The sequence below is a fragment of the Melospiza melodia genome, chromosome 12, assembly GCF_035770615.1.
Source record: "Melospiza melodia melodia isolate bMelMel2 chromosome 12, bMelMel2.pri, whole genome shotgun sequence".
NCBI lineage: Eukaryota > Metazoa > Chordata > Aves > Passeriformes > Passerellidae > Melospiza > Melospiza melodia.
The window spans coordinates 26,932,094-26,948,268 of NC_086205.1; the positions used below are offsets into that span (position 1 = coordinate 26,932,094).

Sequence of the window (16,175 nt, forward strand, 5' to 3'; positions counted from 1 at the left end):
CCCCAGCTGGAATCACCTCTTTGGGATTCACAGCACACACACTGATCCCAAACGTGAGAGGTCACTTGGGATGCAACCCCTCCTGCCAAAATTGGATTATTCACCTTCCAGAGGCTCCAGGTTACACCAAACACAAGTTTCTCTCCCAAAACACACCCAGGAACACCTAAGAGAGGGAAGCATTGGAGCAGAAATGTGCTGGCAAACATGGAACACAAACAGTCCCTCTCCCAGAGAGCCCCCAGCAGGAGCCTGAATCCCAAAGTAACCCCCTAAAACACACACACTGCCCAGAGCCTGCCCTGCTCCCTCAGTCTGGGGCACAGGGGAGCCATTCCAGCCTTGGCACGTGCACTGCCCCGAGGCTGGCCAGCACTGGCCATTCCTCTGTCCAGCTGGCACCAGGACAGACACAATGGGCCCAAACCCTACGGTCTGCAGCCATCTGGGGTGCTGAAAACAGCAACAAACCCAAAAAGTGCTGGTTTGATCTGTTAGCACCCTGAGCAAGCCAATGTCTTCAAACACTTCTGTGTCTTATGTCTCCATTAATGCATTTTCATTTCTGCACCAATGTTTGCAGCCTTCTCTCCCTGTTAAATGAGCATTAGTTCTGCCACTCCCCGAGTTCTGAGTTTGGGCTCCCTGGCCCCATTTCCACTGTCAGAACTTGTGTTTGCAAATGCCAGATGCTAAATCCCTTAATTCCTTTATTCCTTAATTCCATTATTTGTGAGGTTGTGACAGGCCCCACAAAGCTGAGGCCACTTCATCCCCAAGCAGGGAACACCTCCATCCCCTCTTGGAGTGACCATGAAATTCCACACTATCAGGGCCATATTTTCAATGAAAATCCACCTTGGAACATTCCCAGGCTGCTCCCAGTGCAATTCCTTCCCCCAGCCCGGTGTGGGTGTGTTTGCTCTGTCCTGGTGGTGAATTCCCATCAACTTTCTGCCAGGGAAAAACCCCAGGGGCTGCTCAGTGGGGACACATCCATCACCCTCAGGCCTCTGCTGCGCTTTTAATTACAACACTCAGGCTCCTTCCTTCAAATCCTAAACCCGAGGAAAAGGAGCTTTTCATTGGCACAGCATCCATGAAATTCCCTGCTCCAGGGACCCCCATGTGCTGCTGGTTCCTGGACCGAGGGGGAGATTCCCTCTTTTCCCTTTTGCCGTGGAAGACGAGTTTGCCCAAGGCCACAATCACTTTAACACCAGTTGTGCTTTGTGCCCACACTGAATTCTAAGGGTCATTTCCCATCAGCAACTGTCTTGTAAATGGATAATTCAGGTTTGTTTTGCCCGGGGTGCATAGCAGTTTGAACACTGGTTTAATTTTAATTATACCCAGTTTGGGTCTTTATTTCTAGGTGTAGGCAGAACTTTGGGATGAGGAGTTTGGCACAAATCAGCTGCTGAAATGCTGGCCTAAAACAATCCTGAGAGGGGCTTACACAGACCCATTCCCCCGTTTAGGCTGAGCCTAAACCCCACCAGCATTCCCAGATTCCTTTGGCATCCCTCCCTTTGCAAGAGGACATTTTCCATCAGGATTCCAATCGATGACCACACAGCCACATCACTGGATGAAAAATTCCCTTCAGGCACTGCTGGCCTCGTTGGATTCCTCAGGGAGAGGAGGAAAGGATGGGATAAAAGCTCGGGATGTTTTGTGGAGAGGGAAAACAAGACAGGAGATGAGCTAAAATCACCCTGAATTTCAGGCACCTGGAAAATGGAACACTCCACACTTCCCATTCAGTTATTAGCACGTAAAAACCACTTTAAATACTTGATAATGGAAGGAATTTAAAGGATTAACAGGAAATTAATGAATAAAGGACCGTCTCTGTGTCTTTCTGAAAGCAGCTGCTCCACATTGTTTTAAAAGGCACCAAGTTGAACCTTCTCCAACTGCATTTTAATAAATGTAAATAATATTCCAAAGCAGGGACGAAATGCCAGCAGTTGAGGGGTGGCTGAGCCATCCATGGCATGTAAATGAATTCCCTGCCTGGATATCAGGATGTGGATGTGCAGCCTTCAGGAATTAAATGAGCCCGACTTGCAGAGCTTGTAAAGAGCTTCCCAGGGCTCCCCAAAATCCCTTTTATTATTTATGTGGGAAAAGCAGAGGAGCAGCAAGGGGGAAGAGTTGCAGGTGACACCAGGAGTCAGTGAAACCTGACAGAAAATGCTGAATTTTGGTGAAATTGAGGACAAATAAATTAATCATGAACAAGGGAAATGCAAAAAAAAACCACTGGGGGATGCAATTGGATTTACACACAAAAGTAATGGCAGCATTCCTGCAGCTGGGGGAGCAGATCCAGCTTCCTTCAGTGGGAATGGTGGAATTATTGAAGCTGGGAAAGGCCTCAAGGGCATTCCTAAATCCAACAGAACTGCCTGGAAATCATCATTGCCAAGGGATGGGAGCTCCCCTCTGCCTTGTTCCCAGTCTGGATTACTCAGGGGGGTTCAGTGCCAGATGGGCTCTCAAATCCCCACTTTCCCACAGCTTTCCTGTTTCCACTCCCTTTAGATGAGGGACTGTCCCAGTTCAATCTCCAGCTCTCAGAGAAAGAGGAGAGCTGACAATTCCTTTTCCTCACGGGTATTTTCCCAGCTCTGTTTCTCCCCAAAACCACTCTTCAGACCCTTCAAAGGCTCTGACCCCGCTGAATGGGAATGTCCCCACAGCAAGGCCCTGCTCAAAACCTGGGGTGAGCAGAGCTGCCCAAACTCCAGCTAAACCTGGATTAAGATCCTTGTTTCAGGAGACATCTCCATGTTTTCCTCTGGGTGATTTTACTCTCTGTAGTTACTCTCTGTGTTTACACCCTGTAGTTACTCATCCAGCCTGTTGTAGAGGAGTGAGTTGGAACTCAGGCCCCAGCCCCTGGTCTGAGGGACAGCACAGAAATCTGGGACAGCACCTGCAGGTGCCTCACCCCTCTGCCCACCTGGAGCCGGGGTGCTGCAATCAGGATTTCCAGCTGGAGAAAATGTGGAATATTGGCTTTGCTGTGCTTTCCCAGCTGCAATCAGGGCACTGAGAGCCGCTGAAGGCTCCTGAAACAGGAAAATTTCCCCTTCAGAGAGCTCATCCCAGCCAGTTTGTCATTTATTCCTGTGTTTTCTTTGGCATCCAGGGGATTGCTGGAAGTAAAAACATTTCCTGGCATTTGATCTCTTCCCTGTATTTCAGGTCTGTACAAGATTTCACACACAAAGCCAGGCTTTAGCCCTGGGGCACACACAATCTCTGGTTTTATTGGGATTCCAGGAATCCCCAAACTGCCACAGCAGGGACCTGCAGGAGCCCCATGACAGAAAATCCAAGTTTTAAGAGATTTAAAGCAGGGAAAAGAATCCAGTTCTGTCTGTGCCTTGGAATACTCAGGGAAAGCAGGGAACAAAAGTATTGGACACAGTTCCAGAGGTTAGACAGTGCTGCACTGGGAACATGAAGTAAATCCCAGCACCTACAGCTCAGGGAAATTCTTATGGCTTTATTTTATTTATGAGACTCCTCTAGAGCTTCTCCAGCCCTTTGGGAAGCTGAAAAACTTGAAGCAGCAAAGGGAATCCAAATAAATTCAGCTCCAGGTAAGTGGGATATTCCTAATGCAGCCTTTTGTTTCCCTGTGCAATTTAACAAATGAGTTTCCAGCGTCCGACAAGTTGTCTGGGAAAACTGAGAAGCTCGGATTAATTCCAGCTTGGGAGAAACGAGAATTCAATATTTGCTGATTTCCAGCCACCCACTCTGGAGCTCAGAGCTGTGGAGGATCCATCAATCCCAACCTCCTCCTCCTGCCGTGAGGAATGGGATGTGCAGGATGGATCCTCACCTGAGGGTCGGCTCCCTGCCCTTGGAATTCCTGAGGAACCATCCCCATCTCCCTGCCCCTGGAATTCCTGAGGAACCATCCCCATCTCCCTGCCCCTGGAATTCCTGAGGAACCATCCCCAGCTCCCTGCCCCTGGAATTCCTGAGGAACCATCCCCAGCTCCCTGCCCTTGGAATTCCTGAGGAACCATCCCCAGCTCCCTGCCTTGCCTCCCAGAGTCTCTGCCTGCTTTATTTCCACCCTCTGGTGTTTCTATCACTCCCATCCATCACATCCCAATGGAATGCCTTGGAGTGAGGTTTGGGAATGCCTCGTGGGATGTCTGAGCCCAAACTCAGGGATGGAGTTTGGGATGGAAGGAACCACCCTGTGGAAGCCGCTCCCGAGGGAATCTCTGTCCCAACGTGCTGGGAAGATCCTGAGTGCCCAACCCAGCCAGCCCTGCTCCAGCTGCTCCGGCAAAACCCCACAATCAATCCGGGAGCGGGATCATCCATCCCAGTGCTCTGCCCAGCGCCAGAGCGGGGCTGGTCCCGCAGCGTTCCCGGGATGATCTCACCGGGATCCAGCCCCCAGCCCGGAGCTTTTCCGCGCTGACAAACAGCCGAACTCCGGCTCAGGAGCCCTGCATGGATCCGCCGGCTCTGGCAGCGCTGGGAGCTGAAATCCCTGCGGGATCCCGGGGCTCAGAGCCGCGGGCTGCTCCCCCGGGAAGCACAGCCCCAATAATGGCACAACCAAGAGGAAAAGGGCTGTGAAATCCAGGGAAATTCTGCCACAGCACCGGCCACGGCTCGGCAGAGCCCTGAGAATCCTCGGGTATGTTTTCCAAGCGCTGTTCGGAATTGTTATCACCCGGAGATGGTTCCCTCCTTCCCGAGCACAGAGCCCAGCCCGTAAATTCCCGTAATAAACTTACAGCGCGTCAGGAATCGCATCGCGAACGCTCCAGCCGCTTTCTCCCCGGGCAGAAGTGCCTCTGGATCCCAAATTCCTTAAGGAAATGTGCCTGCTCATCCCTGGTGTGTCACATCCCTGTCCCGCTGGGCACCCCGCACCCCGGCATTCCCTCTCCGGTTATTCCCGGGGAGATGCTCCATCCCGGGGAGCTGCTCCATCCCGGAGCTCCATCTCGGAGCTGCTCCATCCCGGAGAGCCGCTCCATCCCGGAGCTCCATCCCGGGGAGCTGCTCCATCCCGGAGATCTGCTCCATCCCGGAGCTCCGTCCCTGAGCTGCACTGCTCCATCCCGGGGAGTTGCTCCATCCCGGAGCTCCATCTCGGAGATGCTCCATCCCACAGCCGCTCCATCCCAGAGCTCCATCCCGGAGCTTCCCCTCCATCCCGGAGCTGCATCCCGGGGAGCTGCTCCATCCCGGGCCGTTCCTTTAGCAATCCCATCCCTTACCAGCCGCATGCTGAAGTTTCCCAGGAAAAGGAGGCAGGAACGCGGCTCCTCCCGGCGCTGCCTCCCGTGGAACAGCAGGAGACGGGGAAGCTGCGAACCTCGGAGTTGGGCACCAGAAAAACCTCAGAGAGAGGGAGGGGGAAAAAAATGGGAAGAGCCAGAGCGGGAGCGAGCAGCGACAGCAGCGAGAGCAGAAACTGCTGGCACGGCTCCAGCGCAGGGATGGATCCGCTGTCATCCCCGGCCTGCAGCCATGGAATGGCGAAACTCGGATCTACGGGCGCTTCGGAGCCGCTCTGAGCCCTGCAAGGAGCGTCTGACGGGGAATCAGCGAGGCTGGGTGTGTGCAGCACGGAAATACAGCAATCCCATATCCTACTTTATATAGTCCGTTTCATAGATTTTATTTAATGTATTTTATTTCATATCGTCTATTTTCTATACTCTATATTCCATATTATATTATATATACTACATAATAAATAATATATAATATATTATATATTATATAATATATAATATATAATATATAATGTATCATATATCATATATCATATATAATATATAATATATCATATATAATAAATTATAGATTATAGATTATATATAATATATTATATATTATATAATATATAATATATAATATATTATATATTATATAATATACAATATATATTATATAATATATATTATGTATTATATATTATATATTATATATTATGTATTATATATTATACATTATATATTATATGTTATATGTGTTATATGTTATATGTTATAGATTATATATTATATAATATATATTATATATTATGTGTTATATGTTATATATTACATATTATATATTTATTTTATATTTCTATTTCACAGATTCTATTTTATATATTTTATTTTATAGAGTCTATATTCTACATTATATATTCTGCATATAAATAAACCCAGCTGCCAGCACCAACTCCAAAGAGCTCGTTCCATCAGCTTCTCGATGGGAATTTTATTACACACAATTCCAACCCCAAATCTGCATCCAGGTGGCTTCACTGGGGTTTATGATGCTCTTCAGGCACAAATTCCTTAAAGGATCTTTCCCTAACATTGCCAAAAATCCATTTTCTGGAGGTAATTTCAAGCATTTCATGGTGCACTGTCAGCGCCCTGAGCCTAAACTTGTGCAAAGATTTCTGCAGAAATCTTTGAAACACTTGGAAAACACTGGATTTATCCCTGGAAACACCTGGAGATGGCTTTGGATGCTTCCTGAGAACTCAATTTTGGTGCTGGGAAATTCCCCCTTCAGTCCTGCCTGGTTACTGAATGAAACCCAATGTCACAAAAAGAATTTTCTCTGTTATAAATTCCCTGCAATTCACAGGAAATGCCTTTGGAAAGATTTCCAATGCAAAGTAAGGAGTAACTGATTCAAGTGGGATCTGCAGCACTTGGGGTCCTTAATGAGCGGTTGGAGAAAATTAATTTCCATGTGTAATATACTGAGAGACTATGAGGAAATCTGGGAATTTAATTAATCACAGCATTTAAAAAAGGGGTGAGTGGATATAATTGTAAGTAAATATTTCTTAATTATTATTCTACTTCCATGGCCAATTTAGAGGCATTTCCCTGGATACTGTTCCTGGTTCAGGCTGTGAAATATTTATTGGTCCAACCATAAATTCCACATTTTTTGAAACAATGATGGATTTTCAACGGCTTGGTTCCAAACCCCAAATATTTAAGGCACAAACCCCCATCCCAGTCCAAGCAGAGCTGTGGGATGCAAAGCACATCTTTCCCAGGAAAAGCAGCAGGGATAATGCAGATTCCCATTAATTCCTCCTTCATTTGGATGCTGTCATTGCCCCTTTTATTATCCCTAATTAATTGCCCTGCCCAGCACCTCTTGTGTCTGTTCATTCTCTAACAGTTTTATTGTGGATTTTGCTCCATTTAAAGCTTCCCAGTGCTTTTTTTCCATCCCAGAGCAAGAACCAAGAGCTCTCACAGTGAATTACGGATTTCAGCTCCTCGAATCCCTCCCAAATGTTTATTCTGAGTGTCCTTGTGCCATGCAGGATGAGTGAACTCTTGGAAAATCCATTTTTCTCTCCAGGGGGAGCTGCCCTCGCTCCCTTAAAACCCAACCCCGACTGTCACAGAGCTCAGATCAAACCCAGGCCTTGCATCCATCAGCCTGGGGAGGAATGAATGGGAAATCTCCCAAATCCCATCCTGCTCCCCACGGACATGGCTTAGGTTGGGTCAAACGCCCTTCCCAGCCTGTTCCTCCAGGAGCAGAGGGATTTCAGGAGCTGAAACTCCAAAGATTTGCGGGGCAACGTGAGGGATTATCTGCAGGGAATGTTCATGGTTCACTCAGAAAATATTTGGGGGTTTTGGTGCTGCCGAGAGAAAAATCCCTGGGAAAATTGAGTGTATCCATTGGCTCTGGTGCTTTAGGAAAACCAACCAGAATTCATCGAGAAACACTGAACATCATATTTAAATATGAAATCTTTATCCAACCAGAATTCATCTAGAAACATTAATCATCATATTTAAATATGAAATCTTTATCCAACCAGGATTCATCTAGAAAAATTAATCATCGTGTTTAAATATGAAATCTTTATGTTGGAGAGCAAATAGTAAAAGAACAGAATTATTTTACTCCTGCTCAGCCCTGGGCATGCAAATCCAGTGGGAAATGCTCTTCCATTGTCTGGGAATGGTGCTCCTGCTGCTCCTCAGGGGCCTGCTCCAGTTAATTATGGGATTTAATTAGTCATGAGTGGTGCCTGGGGACTGAGATAAATGGTCTCTCCTGATTTATAACATTCCAGAGATTGCATCAGTCTAAACAAAGGAAAATTGGGAATTATCGCTGATGGATGAGCCTGGCTGGGATCAGGGGAATCCCTCCAGGAATTCAGGACAGGACTCAGGGATGGAAAATCCCAAAAATATGGAATGGGGGGATTTTCCTGCATTCCTGGGGCACTCCCCATGGCAGATCCTGCACTGGATCCCTGTGGATCCCTCCCAGCCCAGGGTGTTCCCCATTCTGGGACCCCAAAGCCCCACTAAAGCCCCAGACCCCAGGTTTATTCTGAAATGCTGAGTTTTGCCTTCCCAGTATCCAAAAAAATGAAATTCTGGGCAGACAGGAGCCAGTTTGGCCCTGGAGCTGCTCCCAGCTCTGCTCCTGCAAATCCACATCCCAAAAATCCTGGCTTAAAATGAACCATTGGCACATTGGGTAGGTAAACCTGGCTAAAACTGAACCATTGGCACATTGGACAGGTAAACCTGGCTAAAAATGAACCACTGGCACACTGGGCAGGTAAACCTGGTTAAAAATGAACCATTGGCACATTGGGCAGTTAAACCTGGTTAAAAATGAACCACTGGCACATTGGACAGGTAAACCTGGCTAAAAATGAGCCATTGGCATATTGGACAGGTAAACCCAGCTAAAAATGAACCATTGGCACATGGGGCAGGTAAACCTGGCTAAAAATGAACCACTGGCACATTGGACAGGTAAACCTGGCTAAAAATGAACCATTGGCACATTGGGCAGTTAAACCTGATTAAAAATGAACCATTGGCACATTATCCAGGAAATTCCTGATTTTCTACCAGCTCCACTAATCCCAGTGAGGGATCTGCCCTTTCCCAGTGCAAACCCTGCTCCCTGATGGAGTCCTGCCTGGTTTTGGTGATTATTTGGTGTTATTTGGGGTTATTTAGTGATTATTTGGTGATTATTTGGTGATTATTTGGTGTTATTTGGTGGTTATTTAGTGATTATTTAGTGATGATTTGGTGATTGTTTGGTGACTATTTGGTGATTATTTGGTGGCTGGTTATTGTTTGATGTTATTCAGTAATTGTTTGGTGATTGTTTGGTGATTATTTGGTGATTATTTGGCATTATTTTATGATTATTTGGTGATTATTTAGTGATTATTTGGTGTTATTTAGTGATTATTTGGTGATTATTTGGTGTTATTTGGGGTTATTTGATGTTATTTAGTGATTATTTGGGGATTATTTGGTGATTATTTGGTGTTATTTGGTGATTATTTGGTGATGATTTGGTGATTGTTTGGTGACTATTTGGTGATTATTTGGTGACTGGTTATTGTTTGGTGTTATTCAATAATTGTTTGGTGATTGTTTGGTGATTATTTGGTGATTATTTGGCATTATTTTATGATTATTTGGTGATTATTTCCATTCTGGGAACTGTGTTCTCCTCTCCCCAGCAGCCTGGCCTGCCAAGCCTGGATCATTGAGGCCAAACCAGAGATGGAATCAGCACTGGTGGGGTTTGATAAAAGCCACAGTGACACCAAAAATCCCCCAAAGCCACAGAGGACAAAACCCCTGTGAGAGCCAGGGCAGGAAAATGATCTGGCTTTGAAATTCACAGCCCACAGACACCGAAGCAGAGGAAACCCGTGCTTGTACCAAAGACTGCCAGGATTTACATGGAAGGTTTATTTCAAAATAAACACTTTATTCTGCATTAAAAGGGGCTGGTGCTGGGCAGCACCACCAGGGATGGTTCAAAAGCATGGGTAAATAACAGATCAATTCCTGTATCAAAGGACATTGGCGGGGCTTCTTCAGTATTTTTAAATCTTAATTTGAATGAGGTGCTGCTGTCCTTTGGTGCTGCATTTCTGGGAGAAAGCAAAAGTCAAATAACAGAATAATTCCTGTATCAAAGGACATTTCTGTGGCTTCTTCAGTCCTTGCTCTCCTTTTTTTTGTGCTCATTTTTGGTGCTGCCCTTCCTTCCATGTCCAGGGGAGCCAGAACCAGATCCCACCTGTGCAAACCCCCACAGCTGTGCAAGGTTACTTTTTCCCATTTTTTTATTTTTTTATTTTATTTCTTTCTCCCAGGAGCTTTTGCTCCCTTTTGCTCCTCAGAGATGGAATGAAGCTGCTCAGGGCACACAAGGTGAGCTTGGGGTGGGGATCAGGGTTTGTTGGGGTTTCATTTTTTGCCTGGAATGGAGATGAGGATTTGTTGGGGTTTTATTCTTGTTTGGGATGGGGATCAGGATTTGTTGGGGTTTTTTTGGCTTGAGATGGAGATGAGGATCTGTTGGGTTTTAATTTTTTCCTTGCAATGGGAATGCGGATTTGTTGGGTTGGTTTTTTTGGCTTGGGATGGGGATCAGGATTTGTTGGGGTTTTATTCTTGGTTGGGGGTGGAGATGAGGATTTGTTGGGTTTTTTTGTTTGGGATGGGGATGAGGATCTGTTGGGGTTTTATTTTTTGCCTGTAATGGAAATGAGGATTTGTTGGGTTTATTTTTGGGGCTTGAGATGGGGATGGGGATTTGTTGGGGTTTTTTTGGTTTGGGATGGGGATCAGGATTTGTTGGGGTGAAGATGAGGATTTGTTGGGGTTTTTTGCTTGGGATGGGGATCAGGATTTCTTGGGTTGTTTTTTGCTTGGGATGGGGATGAGGATTTGTTGAATGTTTTTTTTTGTTTGGGATGGGGATGAGGATTTGTTGGGGGTTTATTTTGCTTGGGATGAGGATTTGTTGGGGTTTTTTGCTTGGGATGGGGATGAGGATTTGTTGGGGGTTTATTTTTCTTGGGATGAGGATTTGTTGGGGTTTTTTGTTTGGGATGGGGATCAGGATTTGTTGGGTTTTTTTGGCTTGGGGTGGTGACGAGGGTTTGTTGGGGTTTTATCCAGGGCTGATCTCAGTTCCTGGGGGTTTTCCAGGGCAGTGCAGGGATGGGGGGGCTTGGCTGGGCTCAGGGCTGGGTTTGGGGCTCAGGGCTGGGTTTGGGGCTCAGGGCTGGGTTTGGGGCCGGGCTGCTGCTGTGGGGACAATTCCCTGCCACACCAGAGCTCTGTCCTTCACTGCTCCTCCTGCTCTGGGTGAGTCTGAGCTCCAGGGTCTGGGGTCTTCAACATCCCAAAACCCCAATCCCTGACCCCAACCCCTGATCCCTCGAGGGGAACACAGGGCCCCAACCCCCGACCCCTCTCTCCAGAGGGACCCTGACCCTTTGTTTGGTGTTTTAGGGCAGATCCAGGGCCCCAACCCCTGATCCCTCACCCTGTGCTCAGGGGAACACAGGGCCCCAGTCCCTGACCCCAATCCCTGTGCTCAGTGCTGTAGGGAACACCTGGGACCCCAATCTCTGTGCTCAGCGATTTAGAGGAAACCCAGGACCCCAATCTCTAATTCCTCTCTCCAGAGGGACCCTGACCCTCAGCTTGGGGCTTTAGGGAACACCCAGGACCCCAATCCCTGACCCCTCACCCTCTGCTTGGGGGGAACCCAGGACCCCAGTCCCTGACCCCTCTCCCCAGAGGGACCCTGACCCTCTGTTTGGTGCTTTAGGGGAAATCCAGGACCCCAATCCCTGACCCCAATCCCTGTGCTCAGCGATTTAGAGGAAACGCCAATTCCTAATTCCTTCCTCCAGAGGGACCCTGACCCTCAGCTTGGTGCTTTAGGGCAGATCCAGGACCCCAATCCCTGATCCCTCACCCTGTGCTCAGTGCTTTAAGGGAATCCTGGGACCCCAACCCCTGACCCTCACTCTGAGGGACCCTCACCCTGTGTTGGTACTCAGGGATCACCCAGACCCCTCTCCCCGCTGCCACCCCTGTCATGGACATCACACGGGACAGGTGGGAGCCCAGGAAACCCCAAAAACCCCTCTGTCCCCCTCTCCTCCACCTTCTCCTCCTGCAGGTGTTTCCTGTGTTCCACTCTAACCCAGACATCCCACTGTTCCCACAGCTGCACCCAAGGGGGAACGGCCCAAAGGAGGGAAAAGGTGTTGGGATTGTTACTGGGATGGTTTTCCTGGTCTGTAGCTTGTTTTCCTCATTGTACACATCCTAGTAAAGAGCTGCTGTTCCTTTTCCCACATTTTTGCCTGAAAACCCCATAATTTCGAAGTTACAGCCACAGAGCAGGGGATTTTCCTGGGGTTTTCCATTCCTGCCCTCCTGGCAGAGTGCTGAGCTCCAAACCAGGACAAGGATTCACCCCAAAGGCTGGGGAGGAGGAGGAGGATCCGTGAGGGACAAGGAATCCTGGCTGGGGCTGCCACTGTGAGTGTTGCATTCAAACAGGGCTGGAAAAATCCCAAACCCATCCCCATTATTTCTCCCCCATTTTTCCCACCCCCCCTTTTCCTCCCCTTCCTCCTGCTTTTCCTTTCTCCCCCTTTCCCCCCATTTCGCCCCAAATGTCCCCCTATTTTTACCCCCCTTTCCCCCCTTTCCTCCATTTCCCCACAGTTTTTCCCCATTTCTGTCCATTTCCCCCCTTGCTTTTTCCCATTTTCCCCCATTATTTTCCCCCATTATTTCCCCCCCTTATTCTTCCCCCATTATTTTCCCCATTATTTTCCCCATTATTTTTCCCCCATTATCTTTTCTCCATTATTTTTCCCCATTGATTTCCCCCATTGATTTCCCCCCATTATTTTCCCCATTATTTTTTCCCCATTATTTTTTCTCCATTATTTTTTTCTCCATTATTTTCCCCATTATTTTTTCCCCATTTTTCCCCATTGTATTTCCCCCATTATATTTCCCCCCCTTATTTTCCTCCCTTATTTTCTCCCCATTTTTGACCATTATTTTCCCCCCTTATTCCCTCCCCATTATTTTCCCCCCATTACTTTCCCCATTATTTTTTCCCCATTATCTTTTCTCCATTATTTTTCCCCATTATTTTCCCCCATTATTTTCCCCCCTTATTTCCTCCCCATTATTTTCCCCCATTATTTTTCCCATTACTTTCCCCCATTATTTTCCCCCCGTTTTTTCCCCATTATCTTTTCCCTGTTATCTTTTCCCCATTATCTTTTCCCCACTATTTTTCCCATTATATTTTGCCCCATTATATTTCCCCCTTTATTTTCCTCCCTTTTTTTCGCCCCCATTTTCTCCCCATTTTCCCCCTTGATTTTCCCCCCTTATTTCCCCCCCCTTATTTTCCCCCCCTTATTTTTCCCCCATTATTTTACTCCCATTATTTTTCCCCGTTATTTTTCCCCTATTATTTTCCCATTATTTCTTCCCATTATTTTCCCCCTGTTATTTTCCCATTATTTTTGCCCCGTCATTTTTCCCCATTATATTTTCCCCATTATTTTTCCCCACTATTTTCCCCCATTTTCTCTGCACCATTTTTTTACCGTGTTATTTTTCCCCTGTTATTTTTCCCCATTATTTTTCCCCCATTATATTTTCCCCCCTTATTTTCACCCCCTAATTTCCCCCCCCATTATTTTCCCCCATTATTTTTTTGCATTATTTTCCACCATTATTTTTCCCCATTATTTTTGCACTATTATTTTTCCCCATTATATTTCCCCCTCTTATTTTCTCCCCCATTATTTTCTCCCCCTTCTTTTCCCCCCATTGTTTTTCTCCCATTATTTCCCCCTCATTTTTTTCCCCATTATTCCCCCCCCATTATTTTCCCCCCATTATTTTCCCCCCATTATTTTCCCCCCATTATTTTCCCCATTTTTTCCCCTGATATTTTTTCCCCATTATTTTTTCCCCATTACATTTCCCCCCCATTATTTTCCCCCACTATTTTCCCCATTATTTTCTCCCCCATTATTTTTTCCATTATTTATTTTTGCCCATTATTTTTCCATTTTTTCCCATTTCCCCCTTTGGGAGCCCCAGGGAGCTCCTGGCACAGAGATCGCAGCGCATCCCCGGGGCTGTGGAGGTTTCCAGGCAGTCCCAGCCCAGCCCTGCCCCAGCTCTGCTGCCAGAATAAAAACTGAAAACCAACACCAAAGCCAAGCTCTGAGCCCTGCATCGATTACTGGGGACGAGAATGACATCGAGGGACCCCAAAATCACCCCAAAATGACCCTGAAATGACCTAAAGTAACCCCAGTCAGGAACTCAAAAATCTCAAAAACCAAAATTGACCTTGGATGACCCCAATGACCTAAAGTAACCCCAAAATGACCTTGAATGACCTTCAAATGACCCCAATGACCTGAATTAACCCCAAAATGACCCCAAAATGACCTAAAGTAACCCCAGTCAGGAACTCAAAAATCTCAAAAACCAAAAATGACCTCAAGTGACCCCAATGACCTATAGTAACCCCAAAATGACCTTGAATGACCTTCAAATGACCCCAATGACCTCGAGTAACCCCAAAGTGACCCCAAAAATGACCTAAAGTAACCCCAGTCAGGAACTCAAAAATCTCAAAATCTTAAAATGACCTCAAATGACCCCAATGACCTGAAGTAACCCCAAAATGACCTTCAAATGACCCCAATGACCTAGAGTAACCCCAGAATGACCCCAAAAATGACCTAAAGTAACCCCAGCCTGGAACTCAAAAATCTCAAAATCTTAAAATGACCTCAAATGACCCCAATGACCTATAGTAACCCCAAAATGACCTTGAATGACCTTCAAATGACCCCAGTGACCTCAAGTAACCCCAGAATGACCCCAAAATGACCTAAAGTAACCCCAGTCAGGAACTCAAAAATCTCAAAAACCAAAATTGACCTCAAATGACCCCAATGACCTAGAGTAACCCCAAAATGACCTTGAATGACCTTCAAATGACCCCAATGACCCAAAGTAACCCCAGAATGACCCCAAAAATGACCTAAAGTAACCCCGCTCAGAAACTCAAAAATCCCAAAAACCAAAATTGACCTCAAGTGACCCCAATGACCTAGAGTAACCCCAAAATGACCTTGAATGACCTTCAAATGACCCCAATGACCTGAAGTAACCCCAAAATGACCCCAACATGACCCCAAAATGACCTAAAGTAACCCCAGTCAGTGACTGAAAAATCTCAAAATCCAAAATTGACCTCAAATGACCCCAATGACCTGAAGTAACCCCAAAATGACCTTGAATGACCTTCAAATGACCCCAATGACCTAGAGTAACCCCAAAATGACCCCAAAAATGACCTACAGTAACCCCAGCCTGGAACTCAAAAATCTCAAAATCTTAAAATGACCTCAAATGACCCCTATGACCTATAGTAACCCCAAAATGACCTTGAATGACCTTCAAATGACCCCAATGACCTGAAGTAACCCCAAAATGACCCCAAAAATGACCTAAAGTAACCCCAGTCAGGAACTCAAAAGTCCCCAAAACCAAAATTGACCTTGAATGACCCCAATGACCTATAGTAACCCCAAAATGACCTTGAATGACCTTCAAATGACCCCAATGACCTAGAGTAACCCCAAAGTGACCTTGCAATGACCCGCAGTGACCTCGAGTGGCCCCCGAATGCTCCCGAGTGTCCCCGGTCGGGTCTCAGTGCCCCGAGCAGCCCCGGGAGCTCCTCAGCCTCAGTTTCCCTGCTCTGACCCCACAGAGGCTCCTCGGGGGTTTGGGGCTCCCTCCCCGTCCCCCTGTCCCCAGTGTCCCCAGCTGGGGCTCCGGGGGGGCCCTGGGTGTCCCCCAATGTCCTGGGGCTCCGGGGGTGCCCTGGGTGTCCCCGAGTGTCCCCCCAAGGTCCTGGGGCTCCGGGGGGTGCCCTGGGTGTCCCCCAATGTCCTGGGGCTCTGGGGGTGTCCCCAATGTCCCCCCAATGTCCTGGGGCTCCAGGGGTGCCCTGGGTGTCCCCGAGTGTCCCCCAATGTCCTGGGGCTCTGGGGGTGTCCCCGAGTGTCCCCCAAGGTCCTGGGGCTCCCCAGGGACAGCAGGGACAGCTCAGTGTGACGGAGCCCAGCAGGACCTCGGGGCCTGTCCCCTGTCCCAGCCCGTGGCCCTGGGGTGATTGGCCCCGGGTCAGTCCTTGGGGATTTATCCCATCGTGTTATCGGTAAAATTGGCAATTCTTGATCAGTTATTGATCATTGAGCACAGAGCCAGGGGTTAGTCATG

At 47.3% G+C, this 16,175-nt stretch overlaps 1 protein-coding gene across 1 annotated transcript in view; it reads right to left on the minus strand.

Annotated features, from left to right (window-relative positions):
- The window catches only part of LOC134423900 (schwannomin-interacting protein 1), an 84,260-nt gene extending 78,966 nt beyond the window's left edge, over positions 1 to 5,294 (minus strand). Inside the window, exon 1 of the mRNA XM_063167410.1 lies at positions 5,271 to 5,294. Coding sequence (XP_063023480.1) covers positions 5,271 to 5,279 — 9 coding nt within the window. The 5' untranslated portion in view covers positions 5,280 to 5,294. The remainder of the gene's footprint in view (positions 1 to 5,270) is intronic.
- Positions 5,295 to 16,175: the final 10,881 nt, after the last annotated feature.